Below are 21663 nucleotides of genomic sequence, written 5' to 3'. Positions count from 1 at the left end.
CGGTAACAGTGGCAGTGCAGTTTTAGTTGCAGTTGCAGGTGCACCGTTCTCGATTGTTCCCTCTGATTTTGGTACGGGTTGAGCTGCAATATTGCTTCCATTCAAATGTTTAGCAATTGATTCTGGTCTCGTGGATTACTTATTGCTTCGGCTTTGGCTTTGGCTTTGGCTGGGCCTTCTCCCTGGTGATTTTCTTAGCTCTTTATTGATTGATATTAATATTTCTGGCATTGGTTAAGGATTGGTCGGCGCTGAGAACCCTGAAACGAAAACAACTGAGTGTAGAATGAAATATTCAATGAACGTTAATTATCATGTTCCAAAGTGGTACAGTACGAATGAGAGAACGGCAGCAAATTCTCAAGCGTCTGAGCATCGTCTATCTGATTATGGCCATCTCTGGATATTACATATTTCTTTCCGTTCTTTCGTTTTTGAAAACATCGGCACGTTTCGCCCAATTTGTTGCAAAACAAGGCCAATATAAGCCAAACAAAACACGTGAATCCTCATGGCCCCCAAAACATGAACATTTTGTACAATCGAACCGTTTCTACATAGCGGAAACATAGGGGTACTAGAAAGAGAAATCTTTCGAAAATGAGAGTGGAAAAACTGATTAAATCTTGTTTATTTTGGACACGCACTGAGTGAATCCGCTTGTTATTCCGATCACCTAATACGAGTATATATACGAGTATATATATGTACATATATACATATGTGCTCTTTTTTGTTTATGTTTATTTCATTTGTGTTCACGCGTGGAAAATGTGTAGTCGCCTTTCGGCTGTACAGATCCCCTACAGTGGCGAGGGCTCCTTCTACATACATATGGCATCCAAAATATTCCTATATGATATTGGCAGACCTCTGGTCGAAGCCATTTCCAATACAGTGTTCCCGTTGCAACCGGTTAAACCGGTTGTACTGAATCAGCATCAGCCCAACCATCAACTGCGTCAGAGAGTGGGTCTAAAATAGATCATCTTTGGAGCTACGGAATCGGTTTCCAAGCACCCCCCAACAAGTGTCATTTTTGGTCTATATTTGAATCATTTTCTTTGCCAAATTGGTGACGCAGCATCTTTAGGAAATTATATTTAGTTGTATCGGATATACGTCCTTCTCGTCTCTCTCTGGGTCCCCTATGTACTATGTACTACATGTACATGTATTTTACATATGTACATATATCTACGAGTATGTGCTGATGGGAGGTCAAATGGGGTTGAGAAAATTTTCTCTCAGCGCCCAGAAAATTTCTCTCCTTCTGTGAGAGACAGAGCAAGGTGGACGAGACCTGTTCGGTCTGGAAATTTTCAGATTATAGCCACAACCAGACCGCACCAGACAATACTGAGACTGGGATAAAAATATACATATCTCGTACTCGCACTCTCTCGAGGCTGTCCAAGACTGACGTTGACATTGGATGACGCCGTGTTCGGCCTAGGGCGAGGCAAGATCATACATACATATGTATGTACTCGTATACTGCCACTGATTGTGGGTCACTGTGGAAGTTATCCTGAAGTACTCCTGCCCCGACACGTGCCCCCGGGGGCACTTCTATGACACCACCCCCTAGCACCTATTTATGGATTGTTCCAATTTTAATTAACATGTCAATACAAAGAGGAACAACAGCAAACTGCAAATATTCCCACAATTTAAATGCAAATTTTCGAGTAAACAAAACCAGGCACACAACATTTATTTGTGTTATTTTCCGAGCTGAATATGAAATGATCTATCAATCAAATTGTATGTTAATATTGGGCCAATCGACTGGCCGGACTGGACCGGCCACCTCCTCACGTCTCCTTACCCTCTATAGGTTTTTCCCAGTAACGCTTGCATCTTAAATGGGTCTTCGCCGCCCGCCCTATCCATAAACAATCGAACGACGCCCCCCCTCCCCCGTAGCCTGTTCCGCATTCGAAATGTGTAAGATGATTATGGGGAGCCGTGCCTTACTTTGGGGTCTACACTCGTACACGTAATCGTAATCGCACTCGTACTCGGACCGGTGTGGCGCTGTGATTGGGATCTACTATCATTAACAACAGGGTTCCTTGAGATCTTCCCGTCGAAGCTGGAATTCTTAAGATACTTGTTTTGATTCGTGCTGTCTGATTCTCTGTGTGGGTAAAGAACACTTTAATCCGTTGATCTTCCAATTGAAACAATTTGTTGGTGATTTTCGCGCTGGTAATATGTTTATGCTCGTAATATCTGCGTATCTTGCCAGATGCTTTAGTTTAGGTTTTATTTTGTTGTTAGTTTTTCCGATTGCCTGTCGATTTTCTGTTGGCTTTTGTTCGTTCTTCTCTCTTTTTGTGTTTTGTTTATTTATATGTGAATTTGTTTAGCTGAAGTGCATTTGTATTGATTGGTTCACGCTCTAGAAACGTTTCGGATTGGCATGCGTTGAATGGGATATGGAAACCAATACGAGTTCGGATCGCTTGGAGAACGTGGAGACAGCTAAATTTTATAACAATTCGAATCGAGGTGGCTAAATAATCGCATTTGGTATTGGATTTCGAGTTGAGATTGAGATTCAGATTCAGATTCAGATACAGGCTTTCTTTTCGGTGTCGGATAATCACAGATTTCGTGTGTTAATGTCGCGGCTTGAACTTTAAAACTGAGAACGAACGAAATTCAGATATTTCGCATTGTTTGGTTCTCTGTGCGAGCTCTCCGTGCTGCCTTTGTTGCTATTGTTATTACTCGTGCTGTTGCTGTTGCTAATGTTGTTGTTGTTGTTGTAGTTGTACAATGCTTCTGCTGCCACAGCCAGGCTAGGTGCAGCACAGAGGCTGTGGCTGTGGCTGTGGCTGTGGCTGTGACTGTGACTGAGGCAGAGCAGAGTAGCGTTGCCAGCTCACGCTCACTGCCTCATCTCTGGCCCCGGCAACATCCCTTAGGCCCACCCCCCCATACCCATTCTCATTCCCATCTCATCCAATCCCATGCCATCCCCCTACAATGGAGCGCTCAATGAGCTTGAGTGTCATCCACTTAGGAAGCGCCAACCACTGAACTCGCCCCACCGCCAGCAACAACAACAATAACATCAAAAAAAACTACTACAACAATGCTCTGGGGACGGCAGCAGAGGTCGATGTCGACGTCGTCGCAGATGATTATAATACAATGGACGATAATGCGAGCGATCATGTAAATTAGATTTGTCTCAGTTGGCGACGTTAGGTGCTTTCTGGTGGCTTTATGGATGGGTGGGTGGGTGGTGGGCTGTGTGTATGGGTGCTCGGTCGAAGCCGAAGCCGAAGCCGAAACCGAAGCCGAAACCGATCCCTATGCCGATGCCGACTTGACATGACCAGCTTGGACTCAAGCTCAAGAGCTCGGGACCATCAAAAACAATACCAGAACTTTGCTCAGATTTATGGTAGCCACAGCATTTACTGCATTATTCTGTTCAAGTGCTCTTCGTTGATGTTGCTGAATTTTTGTGAATTTGATCAAGTACAGGGATCTTTAATAGAAGATGCTTGATATCAAGCATACTATATGTATTCACTAACGAATCTGAGGTCCGGGAATGGGAATGGGAGTGGATCTGGTACTGGTACTGGTACTGGATTTGAGGCTGTATCTGAATGATTCAGTTCGAAATAGGGGAAATGTGGGCATCATTTGTATGTTTATGGGTCTGGCCTGTCTGGATTCTCTCAGTCAGTTGTGGGGTCGCTTGTGTATGATAATCATTTGAGCGGCAGTCGAAAACGGCAAACCACAAAGAAAAGAAAAGAACAAAAATGAAGGGAAAGTAATATAAAATCATATGAAGTGAATGCTGGCTAGTAAATTGAAATAATTCAATTAATTTGCATTGTAAGTATAAGTACGCGGAGATCAAAACGACTGAATTGTAATAAAGAAAATGTGGGGAAGCAACTAAACGAGTGCGCTACAATGAAATCAGTTTAAATGAATAACGTTTTTGATGGCCCAACCAAGTGGACACTCGTAAGCAATTTATGCAAGTGAATGCGCGCAAAACATACTAGCAACATTCTATGGCTGGCCTGCGGAAGGAAATAAACCAGCGAGAGTTCTATCTCCCAGGCCGCTGGCAGCACAAATCGTTTTTCAAACTCCAACGGAAAGGGCGCGCATGAAGGCATGCTCGCTGCGAAGCTACTACTCGCTACTATGAAACGCCCACGACCAGCTGCGTGCCTATCGGAAAATTCCCAACCCTATGTGCGCTGTGGTTCATAATCGATATAGCAGGGAACAGCTGTCTTGCGGCGATCACGAGCCCGGTCAGTTTAAATGTAAATTCAAAGTTGCGGTCAACAGGCAATAAATCCGCAATAAATTCACGCGTAAAAAACTGTTGACCGCAGTTGTAAATTTTCAACCGAGGTTTAGCCCGAAAACATGTCAATACGAGAAAAACCCATTATTACTTAGTTTTCGAAGCTTGGAATACATATGTTGCTGATATGTAGTAAATGTGTAGTTACCAATTAGTTACTATGTAAAATGCGAAAATTTTTAAATTTAAACCTTATTTTAAATTTCAATAATCTTTATAGAAAATTAGCAAGCAACAAAAACCAACAAAATTGACGTGACAGAACTTTTTTTGCCTAAACCTTTTTTTTAGACAAAATCCAATAAATGCAAGTGTTTAAAATAAGCCAGCCAAGTAGAAATCGAACGGGTAAATTGAATATTCGACGGAATATCAAAAACGAGGAATATGTAAAATGGAACTTGAATTCGTCAGTATTTTTACGGTATATTTTTTTAATGAGACGGTATATTTCGGTATATTTCTGATGGTCGGACCGTATATCTTATCGATAAACCTGCGACAAAAGTTCTTTTCCGGTTTCGTTCACCAACAAGGACTAAAACTAGCCAATCTTGAAGACAATTAATTCATCAACGGCCTAAAATGATGTGGGCGCAACTAAGGGTTTTAGTGTGCCAGCATTATTCAACGGAAGATCAAAAACGAGGAATAAGTAAAATGGAACTTGAACTCGTCAGTATATATATGGTATATTTTTAAAATGAGCCTGTATATTTCGGTATATTTCCGAGGGTCGGACCGTATATCTTATCGATAAACCCGCTACAAAAGTTCTTTTCCGGTTTCGTTCACCAACCAAGGAGGTACTGATATTTTTCGTGGCTTGATTAAATTTATAAACATCGCCGGCATGTAAAAAGTTTGTTTCGTAAAAGGCGCAGAATTGCCAAGCGAATGAATGGCGCTACTCATTGCGCACAAAATTTCACACAATACTCAATTGCATTGGCCGAAAATTCGCTGGCGAAACTTGTGTTTTATTTTTGTTCTGTGCATTACAAATTTTTTTGTTGGTTGAAGTGTTTGTGTCTTAACTAATTTTGGTATTTGCTATATATTGCAGATATTGAACAATGGGCCGCTACTCCCGTGAGTCAGACAACGTCACCAAGTCGTGCAAGGCGCGCGGACCCAATCTACGTGTGCATTTCAAGGTGAGCATACCCCGAGACGCCGCTTTTGCCTAGTTGTTATTGTTGAGAGACGGCAGTGTGGTTATGTATATATGCAACTAAAATCAGTGAATGCTCGCCCGCCAGCAGCATCTCGCTTTTGCATTGTTGCTAGAGTAATCTGCTGGACAAGTTCATCAGCTGAGTGCAGTCTCCATCCATGACGCGCTCTTCTAAAACCTTGTCTACATCTCTAGAAATCCTCAGTACGCTGACGTCTATTTACTGACGGTTACCCCTTTAAATCCTCTTATGTTACTTCCCTGGCGGGCACAACGACTACATACAGTGGTTGCCTCACATGCGACCATCAAAATAGTTGTGCCCAAAGTAAAATCCAACCATTGCTAAAACAGCGGCGTGCTGGCTCTCAATGCTCGCGTCTCTACCTGAACTCTGGCACAAATCCTCACTTGACTGAAAGAATGTGAATGAGCAGCACCTGGGGTCTTGTCTTCTGTGGAGCTCTTTTGTTACTCTCTTCCCATCTTTTTGGAAGGATATGACCTTTAGCCTGTTATTCTGACACGAATTCTGTTACCCCGCTGGCGGGCACAACGACTACATACAGTGGTTGCCTCACATGCGACCATCAAAATAGTTGTGCCCAAAGTAAAATCCAACCATTGCTAAAACAGCGGCGTGCTGGCTCTCAATGCTCGCGTCTCTACCTGAACTCTGGCACAAATCTTCACTTGGCTGGAAGAATGTGACTCAATGCTAGCCTTTAGCCTATAAAGTGTTTTTAATATTACTAATGCCGCAAATTTTGTCCACAGAATACACATGAGACTGCTCAGGCCATCAAGCGCATGCCCCTGCGTCGTGCCCAGCGTTTCCTGAAGGCTGTGATCGACCAGAAGGAGTGTGTGCCCTTCCGTCGCTTCAATGGCGGCGTTGGACGTTGCGCCCAGGCCAAGCAGTGGAAGACCACACAGGGTCGCTGGCCCAAGAAGTCTGCGGAATTCCTGCTGCAGTTGCTGCGCAACGCTGAGGCCAATGCTGACTGCAAGGGACTCGATGCCGATCGCATGGTTGTCCACCACATCCAGGTGAACCGCGCCCAGTGCCTGCGTCGCCGCACATACCGTGCCCATGGTCGCATCAATCCCTACATGTCATCGCCGTGCCACGTTGAGGTCATTCTTACCGAGAAGGAGGAGGTCGTCTCAAAGGCCGTCGATGATGAGCCCGCTAAGAAGAAGCTCTCCAAGAAGAAGCTCCAGCGCCAGAAGGAGAAGATGTTGCGTTCTGAATAAAATGTGTTCTGGGCTAGCCGCCCAAGCCGGTGTCAACAATTGAAAACAATTTCATCCTTTTTTTTATTAATATAACTTAATGAAAGTTAAATGTGCGACCGTGTGTGTATATTAATGTTGTGGAGGATGTGGCCGCCGGTGCGATAAGGATGATAGATAATACAAGGCAAGCGGTTGACTTGCTAACTTTGAAATGTGATGCGTTTGGCTTTTACCTCAACACTTTATTTGTTCTAGGCTAGGAGAGCGTGCTAACGCAATAAAGTAAACATTTTTGTACTACATGACTTGGACTCGAGATGTAGGGATCCTCAGATCGCTTCTTAGCGATTAGTTTTTGGCTAATGAACCCAATTTGTTGCTGTGTCTCATGCTACCTGTCTTGCCGTTTAGATTGTGCTTGATATCTAGTGGAAATACGAAATTTATTTCTCGTCAATAAATGGACCACATGTCTTGAAATTTGAATTTGATGCAGTGATATCAGCTCTGTGCGTGACGCTTCGATTTCGTACAGTCTGGCAGCACTGTTTTGGAGATGGCGCCACCGGAGAAAGCTTATAAAAGCTCTTTGCGGGCTTGAACCAAAAACTTGAAAATCATTTAGTTAACAGCAAAACCTCATAAATGCGCGACTTATGTAAATGATGGTCTAGGAAAGCTAGATGAATATTGAACTGCTGTATGAAAGCGAACCAAAAAAGTGTTTTGAATGCCGAAACCCGGGATTGAACCGGGGACCTTTAGATCTTCAGTCTAACGCTCTCCCAACTGAGCTATTTCGGCACATGCAGAGGATGCGGACCAAAGGGCAGGTTGGGGGAGGTATTGGGATATGATATGCATTCCCAAAATCAGATACAAATAACTATATGGGATCTTAAGCTATTGTTTATATATGAATTATGGAATGATTTTCTTTTTCTAGGAAGCACTCCTCTCTCCAAGGCCTTTAGTGGACGCATCTCAGGGGATTGCGGTTTTGATCGCCTGGGTTCAATGGATTTTAATTAAGCGGAGTTGAGATTAAAGCCATTCAGTTCACTGGACACTAACCGCATTGTCCCTTTTCTGTTAGTCATTTATTAGCGTGTTCGTTCTGGACATGACCGTAAAATTTCTGGTGCTAATCGACCAAGGTAAAACTCGGATGGCCAAAAAAAAAAAACCAAAAAAAATAATGGAAGGAACGCCGTGAAGGGGCGGTACTGAGTACTGGACCTTGCCGATTCGGTTCCTTGACCACAAAAACCGGTCGTGGATACCTCAGCCGACCAACTCCTTCACTTCGCCATGTTGCGAAAAACCGAGTTCTTTGGCTGCCAGCAACAAGAAAAGAAATGAAAAATTTATTGTTGTAACTTCGTGATTTCAATACGAGTATATCGTATCATGTATGTATTTTTAGAGCACTCTTTGTTTGTGCGGGTCCATTAAATTTATTCATGATTCATGCATAATTGCAGGTGTTTTTATTTTCCGCGCATGCCCGGCTAACCGATCTCCAACGGAAGATACCCAAACGGCACCAGGCGGCGCATGCGCATGCGCATCCCTGGAGGTCAAGTGTCGGGGAACTGCTCTTCCTCCGCAGGCGCTGGTGGGGCATTCCACAAAACTGCACACGTGCTCGTGTCACCGTCGTCGTCGCTGTCGCTGTCGCTGTCGCTGTCGCTGTCGCTGTCGCTGTCGCTGTCGCTGTCTTAGAGTCCACATCAGTCAAGGATCCGGTTCTAACAAAAAACAAAACAAAAAACACTTAACTGGAGCTACCAACCGAATGCTGCCTTGAAAGCAGCGACTCACAGCTCGCGGCCCGTGGCTCGCGGGCGTTCAAGCAAGACCGAAAAGAACTGAAAAGAATATCCAAGAAAAAACAAAAGCAAACACAAACGATACAAAACACCGACGCCCAAGCACCCACCCACCCACAACAGCTAAGCTCGTACTTGACACTCCCCATAGTAGCTCCAATACCACATAGCGCTGGCCAGTTCTCCACTGACGTCACATGCGCGCCGGTGTCCAAGACCACATCTCGGCAAATTAGCAGCAGCAAAAAATGAAGGAAAAAAAAATACCCAAAGACCAACACCTGCGGCGGACAGAAACAACAACTTCTGAGCGGCGAAAAAAAACCACCACTGAAACTGGTTGCGAGGGGAAGCTGCGACCCGTGAGTCAGCTGGAAACGGGGTGCCTCCTCCACCCTTCTATCAGCGTGCACCGATTTACGACACGCACATGACTGGCTGCATGACTTTCTTTGATAATAATAGTGGCAACTGCAGAGATCGGACAAAAACAAAAAAAGATCCCCGTCCAATTGCAGGCTTAGAACCAACCTCCCAGACCTGGACTGGAAACTTGATTTTGCATCTTGTGATACCCTCTCAAAAGGTAGTCCAAAGTCTATCAAGTGTATAAACATGTCCACACACATATTTAATTGTTTCAGAGCTTACATGTCCGGCATTTATCCATCCCTAGATATCTTCCAACAAACATATTATGTATGCTCTTGCCATAGGAAAGATCTGCCAACAAAGCTATATAATTAATTATATCAGAGATATAAAACTAGGCAAGTGTATTTAAAGCTTCGGCCCTCAAAGTCGCCCAAGCCTCTTGATTTTTATGAATTCTGCGAAAGCATCCGTCCAAGCAGTTGGTTTTTGGTTCGGTTCGCCTGGGATCAAGCAGAACAAGGCACAGACAAACACCACTCATCATTTACATCCACATTCCCATCACCGTGGCCGTCACCGTCATCATCCATACCCAACATGATGAGATCTTGGGAGAGCGAAGAGCGGCAAGAGGTAGAGGTAGAGGGGGAAGCCCACTAGACTCGGGCTGAGATTATGCGTGGATTTTCCAACTGGTTTTCTCTGCCAACTGGTTTTCTCTCTCGCGGATGAGTCGCTTGTTTACCACAATTTAGAGAGAAAAGACAATACAAAAATCGATGATTTTAAGTCTTTTGGTGCTACCTTGGGCCGTGGATGATGGAAGCCGCTCATTTTTGACACTGCTGGGATCGACTGATGACAAGCAGTGTCAGCTGCATCAGGCACCTGCACGATGCAGACAAAGCAAGCAGTTCAAATGCGCCGCCATGAGCAAGCGTATACCTGAAAAAGGAGGCACGGCCCGAAAAAATTCCCCTCGATTTTTGGAGTATTAATTAGTCCTTTGTTCGATCTGGCCGATCGGAATCCTATTTTTGGCCAGGCCACAAGGCGCGGACGGAGAAAGGTTACCGCAGCATTCGATTCTCGGATACTCTAAGCAGAAATAACAATGAGAGTGAGAAAGAGCGGCGCCCACACGAGGCGGCTGCGTGCTCTCTCGGCTGCTGCTGCGACTGCGTCTCTGACGGCTCTACTGCTTGATCGCAAAGCGATCGTTTGGCTTCTTCGGGCCTGACTTTTGTGTTCGGCGTTCGGGCGGTGGGTTTTCCTTTTTAAACCACGCGAAACTTAGCCGTGTTTTAGTTGTGTTTGCAAAACGCAGCCCATTGGACGTGCCCAAAAAGAATTTACAAACCGAATACAATCCCATTCCGAGCGATCTGCAGCACTACTCCGTACAGTTCTCATCTCGCTCGGGATCACGACCACACAGGGAATAGTGTACAATATTTACATATATTTTTTTCTTTGCTGTGGGTGGCTGTGCATGTGCACATCGCACATCGCATCGTGTGTATTTTTCCTGCCGCGTTATCTTACATTTGGCTAATTGAAAGAACTGTGAAATCGAAAGATATTGGAATATTACACGCCCTGCGGTCTGTTGCCGTTCAATTGCTAGCTGTCGCGCATGTTTGTTCGCAATTAATTTAAATCCATCGAGTGGTGCACGAGTTCCACAGAACAGTATTTTTTGTGTGTCAGTGTCAAATTGATCGCAGAACAAGAGGAAGAGCAGCCGTATCTTTATCCAAGTGTAAGTGTTATTGTATTCGAAAACTTGTGTGACGATCGATCCTTCTCTTTGGTTATTCCCGTGGCATCGAAGCAAGAAAAAGCTGAAAAATATATATGAAACAAATAGTGTGAAAGGTCTCTTTGGAGATCAAAGAACTTAGAGGATTATGTGAAAGGATCAGAGATCAGATCCATGTTAGATTACAACCAAAGCTAAGTTAATCTCCTTAAAAGGATTGAGTACCCTGTTTTTGGGGGGATTCCATAAATGCAAGTGTCAAAACTTTAAAGTTCGGAACGTTTTTGTCGAGACACACTGCTTCCTTGATTTCCTGGTGACAATAGTGGAGCTAAAGGAAGTGCATTCAAAGTATATGGCTATTCAAGTGCTAAAGTCTTTTCAGCATTGATTGAATTTGTCACCGCAGCGACCACCAACGATCACCGAGTCTTAAATGCAAACAATGATTAGGCATCTGTCCAGATTCCACCCCTCGTTAATAATAAAAAGTCAATAAGTTGGACTTCTGGTTATGCGAAACGTATTTACATACCATGCACATACATACGCATACTATTCGAGTACGAGTGCGAGTACGAGAGATATGTGAATAGCTTGAACCCCACAGTCCCAACCTCAAGTCACTTCCACTACAACTTAAACCATTAAAAGTTTGTATTTGAGTTGTGTATTCAATATTGACGCAGCTCGGTCGCTCTGTCAACAAATCACTAATGAGCAATGGCAACGGGAAGAGATGCCTCCTCTAAGTGGCACGCTCACGCCCATGCCCCACCAGCCCTAATGAGTTCTGAAGTTTTGACTATCTTATCAGAGCGTTGCAGAGAAATCGAACAGGAAGGAAAGCCGCCAAACGGCAATTCGGGTTTCGAAGCAAATAAAACAAAAAATCAGAAACCGAAACCGAAATCGATCAGATATCAGACATCAGACATAGAATGAGACGAGAAGAGACGTGAAACCCCCCTCGAAGATGTTTGCCGCTAATGAATCTTCCGATCGCTTCGAGGGAGCAATTTGTTCTTCAAACGTGTTGTATAAATTTGGCATTATCTCAAAACGTTGAAGGCACAATTTAAATAGGAATTTATTAAGCTAAGAATCTGACAATCATTTAATTTGAGTTTCAATTTCAATTTCAATTTAGTCGAACGACAGCGACAACGAATCTGAATCGTGTTCCCACATCAAGCGAGATCCCAAAGTCCCTCATAATTTGCAGGTGGGCGTCTTTTGATGCCCCCTTGCCAAGCAAGGGGTGGGGCAGGTCATATTGTTGTGGGGGCAGTCACGAAGATCACAATCCGCGTGGAATGCTAAAATATAGAAATACAATATACACATATTTAATGGAGAAGTTCAAATTGCTAATGAACGAGCACAGGCAGTTGCATAAGTTTGTCTGTGTCTGGTTTTGATTAACATTCCCTTTTCTATAATTTATCCGCGAGTGTTTTCTAATTTCAATAATCAAAGCGAAGGCCATACACCGATCTCTCTCCCGATGGGGAAATCAAATCATCCAAAACCCGTCTAATAAGAAGTTCAGCCAGACAAAGCTATTTTTGCATCTGCCTGTCACCGGTTCTAATCGAAGACTAGACTTCTGCCGAGGATCAGCTGCAACGGCAGCTGCAGGTCCATTTATATTTATATAGGTTGTCCATTGTGGTCCACGGAATGTCATCTCATCTCAATGATGTTCGATCAGACCCCGAGCTCAAGCCCAAGCCATAGTTGAGCAATTAGAAAGGTTGGCCAGGTGTCGCTGACTATTATAAATACTTTTAATTGATAATACAGCAAGTTCGAGATACGTCTAATTGCTGGACCACTCTAATTATGCCACAAAACCAATTAACGGCCAAGATTTAAGGCGGATATACATCGCTATAGCCATATCCATTTGGCATACTGCATACTCGTATGTATTTTTGTGAGTAATTTTCTGCCCAATCTATGACTAGGGCTTCTGTGATCTGTGCCAAGCACTCCAGTTCTGAACTCTATCCAGCAATTAAATATAAATAATTATTTGCTCGCTGACTCAGTACGAGGTGTGTTATAATGAGATCTCATCCTTGCATCTGGTATCTGTATCTTTATATTCGGATCTCCCCATTCGTCTCGTCTGCTCTGCTCAATTTGCGTTTGTCGAACAAGCGACAGCGACGACGTAATTACCCGTAATTCGGGTTATACAGTCCGCCGTCCGGCACCCGGTCGTTTTTCAGAACCCACTCGAAAGCTGTGCTCAACACAAAAGCAAAGCAGAATGTCCGAGACACAATAATATGTATATTTGCCAAGACGATGATTAGCGTTTGTTGTTGCTGCCACTGCACTCTGAATGGCGTTTGTTTCTATGGTCAGCCGGTCTATTCTGTCCACCCGGTTCTAGCCAAGACTAGTGTATTGATTTATGCAAATGCCGGATTAGTAGTTCCAATACAACACAGCAACACAGCAATACCCTTAGTGGGGCAACTGTTGCCGGTCACTACGTGGGCACCGCAATCTTATATTTGCATACGGGACACCCCCTGACGCTGCTTCAGCTGCAGCGCTTTGTAATTCATTCAGATCTGGTTGGGCGAGACACCTGGATGAGCTGAATCGAAGCACCGATTTATTTGCATGCATCTAGTTAATCTTTGGTCATAAAAAAAAAAAAAAAAAAAAAAAAAAAAATATGGTTCTTGTCTGATCTACTCCCCGAAACTATTCTGATTCTTCATATAAATAACACCATGCAACAGCATTTCTACTCAACAAACCAAACCTTATAGATTTTATTTTTTCATTGAAATAGAGAGTTATAGAGTTGGTGCTTCTATTTTAACATAACTTAAGTATCCTACATCTGGTTTGTCATTCTGAAAAGCTGATAAACGTAGCTATTAATTGGATCCGAAAAATTTTAAGCTTCAGCTTACCATCTGGGAAATATAGCTTTCAAATGAAAAATGTATAATTTTTTGAATTCAAAAAAGACTGTAATAACTCAGAAAAAACCGAATAAAACTTAGTTCTTGTGGTTTTATATTTTCTTTTTATTTTTTTTTTTTTCTATAATTGTATTAATAAGCCATCTTTTAAGGTATCGTTTATAAAATCTGTGGATAAATGGCTGAGATGTAGCCGTTTGAACAAACTTCCTCAATTCCGAGAAAAGTAAAAACGACACTGAGCTAGAGGTACACAACTGTAAAATGTGCATTTATGAGGGTGACCTTAGACATGAGGCATGAAATCCTATACTCAGTCCACTCGCAATCGACCTTCTAATTAGAATCGTTGCTATCCTTAGTCTTTGATGCTGGTACTTTCCTACAATGATTGAGATATTATTAATTAAGATATTAAAGGTTGTTGGGGTAGGTATGGTTTTTTCCCAGCGATTACTTTCCCCCAATGACGTGCATGATTGATCTCTCGTGTTTGATTTTGTTGACCATCTCTCATTGTACAAGTCGTCTTTAAGTGTCTCTCGCTCTCTTCTTGTGCAAGCTTGATCTACATATACACAAACATCCGGCACATGTTTGGGCGGCGGCGTCAGCCGTGGTTAACACTTGGGCCATAATGGTTGGTCGGGAGGGGGGCAGACAAACCATGTGACATGGCCGGCACTTAGCGACCTGATGGCTTCATCTTCATCCATCTGGAAGCCCAATTAGCCGCTTAACTTTGTTATGCATAAATCAAAATCCGTAACGTAATCGGAATACAAGTGGCGTTGCGTTTCATAGTGTTTAACGATCTTAAGAGTGCCACAAGTGCCAGGGTCAGCAACGAGTGGCAGCTGTTGTTGTTGCTGCTGCAGCGGCACGCAAGCCTAATTGGCCCTAAAGATATTTGCCTACAGCGGTGGCTAAGTGGCTGCTAATTGCAAATGGGAGGAGAATCAAGAATAGAGACACCTGCCTGGTCCAGACCCGGTCTGGTCTGGGCATTTAATTAAGATTATTTATTCACAGTTTATTATGAATAGTGTCAAAGAATCTAGCCGCATGCCAAGCCACCATCTGGCCAACGCCAGTGTCAGTGCCAGTGCCTCTGCCTGCTGTCGCCCCTCCCTCCCACTCTCTGTCTATAAGACATTCATAAAAGCCAAGTTAACCTTGACAGCGGTTACAGCCGACACGACACCGGGGATAGTGCGGGTGCAAGTGCAAGCGCTGTTAAACCGCATTTTTAGACAAGTTAATACAATTGTACCGAGTAGTATTGGAATGGGCATGCTTGAGTGCCAGCCATTTGTCTTGTCATCTGTTTAAAGTGCTTTTCATAGACGATTTAAGAGGCCTATTAAAATCTAGACCTAAAGCTGAAGCTGGGCTGGAAAGTTTACCGGTAGCAAATGAGAATATAAGTACTTGAAGTTACCTTTTAGACCATTTAGACCATTTCATTCCCGCCCCAAAGATTTCTCTTAGATAACGAATGGCTGTGGCCCCCATGGCACGCCCACATCCACATAGCCATGCTTGACTTGACTATCAGATATTCACACATTAGTCACGTCCGTGTCCAGTTTTCGACTCGATTCGAGAGTCGAGTGCAAGCAGCCAAGCCTGACCGCAGTCTCCCGTCGCGGTTGCAGTCGCGGCCTGTTCTTGGTCTAATCTTGTCACGAACATAAGCGAACAGGGGTCGATGCTGTCATATCAGCGTTGCAACATTCTCCCAAACAGAGAGGCTAATTTTGCATTGCGTGTGGCATGAGGTGGGGCGTGAGGTCAGTTGCGCGCGCGGCTTTCCACTCGCAGCAGTGCCCTCCAAAGTACAGTAAAACCCATTTGAAAATGCATCAATACTTGGCACTGAGCGGGTAGCGTAGCGGCTGAGGCATTAATTAAATGCACTTTAGTTTCAGTTTAATGCTTCAAACAATTCCACTTCAATTGCAAGCCGAATGCAATATTCGATTTCGAACGCCCACACAGGGTATCGAGTACACGATACACGAAACGCAACACCGCTGACCTTGCCGAAGAAAGCGAAAGAACCGAAGCAAAGCAAACCGAAGTCCCGTCTGTGGTCCGATGTCCAATGTCCGATGTCCGGTTTTGGTCTGGTCTGGTCTCGATGCGTATGCCGCCTTGACTTTGAACTAGAAATATGTTTATGTATGTATGTGCTCGTAGAAAACGAGATTTACACGCACGCACGGACGGTTTGGATGCAATCCAGGGCCAAGGCTTTTCCACAGAATGGCTTGGAGGGGCATGGAGTGTGTGTCCCAACCCCATCATATAAATAATATGTTGACGCATTCACACACACACTATTCATCGTCTGTATGTTGACAAAAGCCCAATGTCAAGGCCAAGTCTCGGAATTTGGCTAAGCCGACAACAATCAAAGTACCATCCAAAATCGAATCTGAATGAGAACTCTCGATACCAGATCTGCGTTATTTATGGCTCGATAAATGTCGCTTTGGATCGAGCCAACGCCAAGCCTACCCATATGACAAACAAGGTCAGGGTAGCTTTACAATGTCTATTATTACGAAAATTGCACTCGGCTGCTCAAGCCAAAATAACCGTCGAAACGAGAACGAGTCGAACGCAGAGTGGGAACTCGGAAATGAAGACACAAAGGCACATCATTGTAAGCATTTTGAGCATAAATCGATCCTCCCCCTTCTACACCCCAAAACAATCAAACAATGCGCAGACCAGTCAGTCACTGCTTAAATGGTGAATAGAGCGAGCTATGAGCTATGCAATAGCCCGGCCAAGAGACAAGAGCCCAGGCCTGGCCAAGACATCCGCATTCTTGGGACTTTTGTTTGGCCGCATATCCGTTGTATACTATTACCATGGGCACTGGAGTTCGTTCGCTGGAGCTCGCACTAATGTTCTGAGCGATAAAAGCCATTCTTGGGAGTGGGGACTGACCCTGGCTCTGACTGTTCGCTGGTTGGCAATTGTAAGACCCAAAGAAGAAAGACAGAAACAGCGAAAATAAATTAACTTGATTGATTAAAGGAATTTGTATACGCATGTTGCCGTGGCTGTGAAAAGTCAAGCTACAGCTCCAAACTCTCAAAGCTTTGGATCGGCACTATACAATGATTGTTGTGGAGGTTGGTTAATGGAGGTTTGCCAAAAATTAATTTGCTGCCTGCCAGAATGAGAAGAAACAACCAAGAAAAAATATGACGGCAAATTGTTGGAGGCACTTTGCTTGCTGACTGGACGGGGTCTACAGGTGGTAGAATCGATAGATCCGAAAAGATTACCAGTTTCCGACATGGCTTACATCATGACCCCATACACAAATTAGCAGTACTTTTCCAATGGAGCAACTGGACATGCGCACTTGCCTTCAATTTCGTTCCAGTGCGAGAGATGGCGATGAATTGAGCCACAAAACACCTTTCGAAATTCAAGTCACGACGCTGGGGTACTGCATCAAAGACAGAGGTGACCTGTCGCAATTAATTAAGATCTCGCAGAATATTTGTCATTATGCAGAGACACTTGATGGTAATTTTCTGTCTCCGTTCGCCAATCTTCTTTGATTGAAAACGATGAATACTGTATTCTGTCGAGGCAAATAGCCATTCTAATTTGATAGACGAATGTGTTTATGTTTACATTGTTGTAAGTCAGAAATCAATGTCTGTGGTCGGTTCGATGCAATACCTCAAACTCTTTAAAATAGTCATGTCTATGGGCTTGCAATACACACTGGGTATGCAATACATTTTGGAACTGCAACTGATCGACATTATCTTCCTGTCTTTTCCTCTTGCAGGTATATTCCATACAACGGCCTGAAGATGATACCCATTCTGGAGAAACTAAGCGGTTTTTACAACTCGTACGTGCTGGGCATACTCACCGTTGGCTATATCCTAGGCGAGTTGGGCCACTATCTCATCGGAGTGACCTCCAAGCAGACGGCCATAGAGCTGGACTACGGCGATCATGCCTGTCAACAGAACAGTTCCCTCTTCAACCGCCACGAGCTGCCAATGCAGTGTTCTGCGGTGGGCAACGAGAGCAGCTGCCACGACCTCGACTTCAACGGCACTGGGTACTGCGAGTGGAACTACAATGGTCTGGGCATCGATTACCAGATCCTTGCCGGACCCACCTTCATTCTGATCTTCACCATAGCGGGTGTCTTCATGGGCTTTGCGGCCGACAAGTACAATCGCGTCAAAATGCTGACCGCCTGCACGGTGATCTTCGGCATCGCGATAATCCTTCAGGGCACCGTTAAGGAGTACTGGCAACTGGTGCTGCTGCGTATGGTGATGGCCGCCGGGGAGTCTGGCTGCAATCCCCTGGCGACTGGCATCATGTCGGACATCTTTCCCGAGGACAAGCGCGCTCTGGTCATGGCGATCTTCAACTGGGGCATTTACGGGGGATACGGCATTGCCTTCCCCGTGGGTCGCTACATCACCAAAGCGAACTTCTGGAATCTGGGTTGGCGTGTATGCTACCTGGGTGCCGGAGTGCTGGCGGTGATCGTGGCGGCACTCACGGGCACTACTCTGCGAGAGCCGGAGCGCAAGTCTATTGGCGAGGTCGATCGACAGACGGCCAGCGGCAAGCCGATCAGCCTGTGGCAGGTGATCAAGAATCCCGCTATGATCATGCTGATGATAGCCGCCTCCATCCGTCACTGTGGAGGGATGACCTTCGCCTACAACGCAGACCTGTACTACAACACGTACTTCCCCGATGTGGATCTAGGCTGGTGGCTGTTCGGGGTCACCATTGGCATTGGCAGCGTGGGTGTGGTCGTTGGTGGCATTGTTTCCGACAAGATTGTCGCCAAGATGGGAATCCGATCACGCGCCTTTGTGCTGGCTGTAAGCCAGCTGATTGCCACATTGCCGGCCTTTGGTTCGGTCTACTTCGACCCATTGTGGGCCATGATCACCCTCGGCCTGAGCTACTTCTTCGCCGAAATGTGGTTTGGCATTGTTTTTGCCATTGTCGTCGAAATTGTCCCGCTCCGAGTCCGCTCCTCGACCATTGGCGTCTTCCTGTTTGTGATGAACAATATTGGCGGTAATCTGCCCATTCTGGTGGATCCCGTTGCCAAGGTGCTCGGCTATCGTGGCTCGATCATGATCTTCTACGCGGGCTTCTATGGCATTAGTAAGTTGACTTTTTGACTCGTGATCTTACCTGTGAGGGTGACGGTGCCTCTTATTTTTAAACACCTACTCTATTCCTTTACAGGCTCCATACTTTTCTTCATAACCTGCTTCTTGCTCGAGGGCAAGCCCGAGCCGGCAAGACAAGAGTCCTCGGTCGAGTCGTCCTCGAAGATCCATCCGGAGGCTGTGCTCAACACCCGCCACATGCACGGACATGACAACTCCGTGTTCACCGTCGACGAAGCGACTCTGCCCTCCGCCAACGGACGTCCCACACAGCTGCCGCAGCACCTGCAGATGTCCAGCGGCAACGGCTACGACAAGTCACAATCGACTCCGGCGCGCCAGAACGGTGCGGAGAGCAGTAGACTGTAGAATACATACCTACATATGTGAAGTACGTGCAGTGCATTATAGAAGTACGTGCAGATGTAATTTCGGAAGATCATCTCTATTTTGGACTTATGTACATATATAAGTCCTACAGTGGGATCACCACATAGAGTTAGTGAAAGATCAATTGCGCGTGGTTTTTTTTTGTAACTATTATTACTATTATTATTGATTCTTTATTTCGTTTAAACGTACTTAGTTTTAAGAGGGAGAGCGGTCTCTCGGTCTCCCACACTCGAACACACACACGCACCTACTCTCTTCCCAGCGCCAATGTGTGAACGAGCGCTGGCCGAGCGTGGCATTTGTATACTTACTTATGTATGTATTGTGTGTGTATGTATGACTTGATGGCCACAATGAAGTGTACATTATCAATAAAAATCTGTTTTGTTAAATCTTGCAGTCTTACCTTGTATACTTATCCTTACTTACCCTTCAATAACGCGAATATGTACGTATGCATGTACATAAGTACTTATATGCACATACAAGTGCATACAGAGAAAATGTATGTACATATGTATGTACTATGTGCTTTCAAAATACTTACTATCAATGTACTTTCCTACTTGGCTCTAATGCGACTTCATAGGGGCACAGCTGGCTCTTTCGTTTTCACTGGTTAAGTTCGTATGCGTTGCCAACTTCCACCTCTGGTACTGGTACTGATACTGGTACTGAAGGTTATGTACTATTTATGTGCAATGAATGTATACTTACATACACCCTGCAATCAACGTCTGGATGAAAAACCTCCTAAGTTGTAGACGGGTGCAATCGGAGTGGGGCACTGCTTCCATGGTAAAGGGGGCACACAGAGGCACACCTCAAGATGGAGTCCTGTCGCCACTACTGTGGAATTTGGTGGTCGACGACCTCATTAAGAGATTTGAAAGGAAGGCCCCAAAAATAACAGCTTATGCAGACGACATAAGCATACTTATTACGGGTGTATGTCCATCGACCCTCAGCTCCATAATGGAACGTACACTCAGGGAGATACGTGAGTGGGCGGAAGAGGCAGGACTCAGTATCAACGCGGACAAGACGGACATCATCCTCTTTACCAAGAGGTACAAGGTACCGATATGGACCCCCCCGAAAATTGACCAAACTAGGCTATCTCCAAAATCACAGGTGAAATACCTAGGCACAGTACTGGACAGCAAGCTAGCATGGAGGCCCAATGTAGTGGAAAGGGTGAAGAAGGCTACCGTTGCGCTTTATGCATCCAAGAAGATGCTCAGCAGCACATGGGGCCTGTCACCTGCTCTAATGCACTGGATCTACATCTCGGTGGTGCGACCAACTCTGCTGTATGGAGCCTTAGTGTGGTGGCAGGCTACTGAAAAGAGGACATACCATTAGCTTATGGAAAAGACTCAGCGACAGGCTCTGCTCTGTATTACAGGGGCGCTGAGGTCAACCCCAACAAAAGCACTCGAAACTATACTCGGAATCGACCCCCTGGACATTCACGCTCGCCTGATTGCGGGAAAGGCAGCACAACGCCTTATAGCATCAGGAAACCTATCGATACAAGGATACGGGCACAGTTCAATTGGCAGGGACATGACCAGATCAACTGATTACATGACCCCCCAAACTTGCCTTGACGTCAAAACAACCACATCTTTGGGACCTGAAGACTGGAAAATTGGAAGGGACCAAACTGAGCACCTCAATATATACACAGACGGCTCCAAGATGGACGGAGGAGTAGGAGCGGGCCTATACTGTACAGACCCTGAGATAAGGCTGTCGTATAAGCTACCGGACCAATGCAGCATATTCCAGGCAGAAGTTTTTGCCATCGCGAAAGCAGCGGAGGTCGCTCTCCTAACAGAACGAGCACACGATGCGGTCAACCTATTCGTCGACAGCCAAGCGGCGATAAGATCCATGCAGTCGTCCGCGGTCAGTTCCAGAAGTGTCTTGGTGAGCAGGGAGGCATTAGACATCCTAAGCACGACAAAGACAGTGCGGATCTATTGGGTTCCCAGCCACCAGGGCATCGAAGGAAACGAAGCGGCGGACGTACTAGCTAAGGAAGGCGTCGGGCTGGAGAATAGGAGAACCGAGAACGTGCCTGTCTCCCTTAGAACGCTGCAATGCGATCTAGAGAAGCAGGCTAGAACACAGACTGATAGCAGGTGGAACAGTACCACCACCTGCAGAACCTCGAAGATAATGTGCAAGGAACGCAACGAGAAACTTAGCCACTACCTACTGCACCTACCACGAAAGGACTGTAGATTGCTAGTGGGAATACTTACAGGTCACTGTCTGGCTGCTGCACATGCAGCTAAGCTAGGCATCACCAACAGAGACAGTTGTAGGAAATGTGATGAACCTGGGGCTATCGAAACCCTGGAACATCTCATCTGC

At 45.1% G+C, this 21663-nt stretch overlaps 2 protein-coding genes and 1 non-coding gene across 3 annotated transcripts; 2 read left to right on the top strand and 1 right to left on the bottom strand.

The window, feature by feature from the left end:
- Positions 1-5065: 5065 nt before the first annotated feature.
- On the top strand, positions 5066-6990 carry LOC108164712 (60S ribosomal protein L17). Its single transcript, XM_017300589.2, has 3 exons — positions 5066-5163; positions 5424-5514; positions 6312-6990. The coding sequence occupies exons 2-3, from the start codon at positions 5434-5436 to the stop codon at positions 6789-6791; spliced, it is 561 nt and encodes a 186-aa protein (XP_017156078.1). The 5' UTR covers positions 5066-5163; positions 5424-5433; the 3' UTR covers positions 6792-6990.
- Positions 6991-7504: 514 nt separating this feature from the next.
- Positions 7505-7577, bottom strand: Trnaf-gaa. The gene has a single exon. It is a non-coding gene; the product is annotated as a tRNA-Phe (tRNA).
- A 2700-nt stretch (positions 7578-10277) lies between these two features.
- Positions 10278-19677, top strand: LOC108164674 (putative metabolite transport protein HI_1104). The gene is made up of 3 exons (XM_017300527.2): positions 10278-10742; positions 17517-18877; positions 18962-19677. Exons 2-3 carry the CDS (start codon positions 17542-17544, stop codon positions 19252-19254), a joined length of 1629 nt encoding a protein of 542 aa, XP_017156016.1. The 5' UTR covers positions 10278-10742; positions 17517-17541; the 3' UTR covers positions 19255-19677.
- Positions 19678-21663: the final 1986 nt, after the last annotated feature.

This window comes from Drosophila miranda, chromosome XL, assembly GCF_003369915.1.
Source record: "Drosophila miranda strain MSH22 chromosome XL, D.miranda_PacBio2.1, whole genome shotgun sequence".
In the NCBI taxonomy this organism is placed as follows: Eukaryota; Metazoa; Arthropoda; class Insecta; order Diptera; family Drosophilidae; genus Drosophila; species Drosophila miranda.
The sequence above is the reverse complement of the archived record's forward strand: the minus strand, read 5'-3'. Positions and strand labels throughout refer to the sequence as shown.

Excerpts from the sequence above, each read along its gene's own strand:
- LOC108164712 (XM_017300589.2), top strand. The coding sequence starts at position 5,434 with ATGGGCCGCTACTCCCGTGAGTCAGACAACGTCACCAAGTCGTGCAAG. Across the intron at positions 5,515-6,311 it reads ATCTACGTGTGCATTTCAAG|AATACACATGAGACTGCTCA; the intron begins GTGAGCATACCC and ends TTTTGTCCACAG.
- LOC108164674 (XM_017300527.2), top strand. The coding sequence starts at position 17,542 with ATGATACCCATTCTGGAGAAACTAAGCGGTTTTTACAACTCGTACGTG. Across the intron at positions 18,878-18,961 it reads CGCGGGCTTCTATGGCATTA|GCTCCATACTTTTCTTCATA; the intron begins GTAAGTTGACTT and ends ATTCCTTTACAG.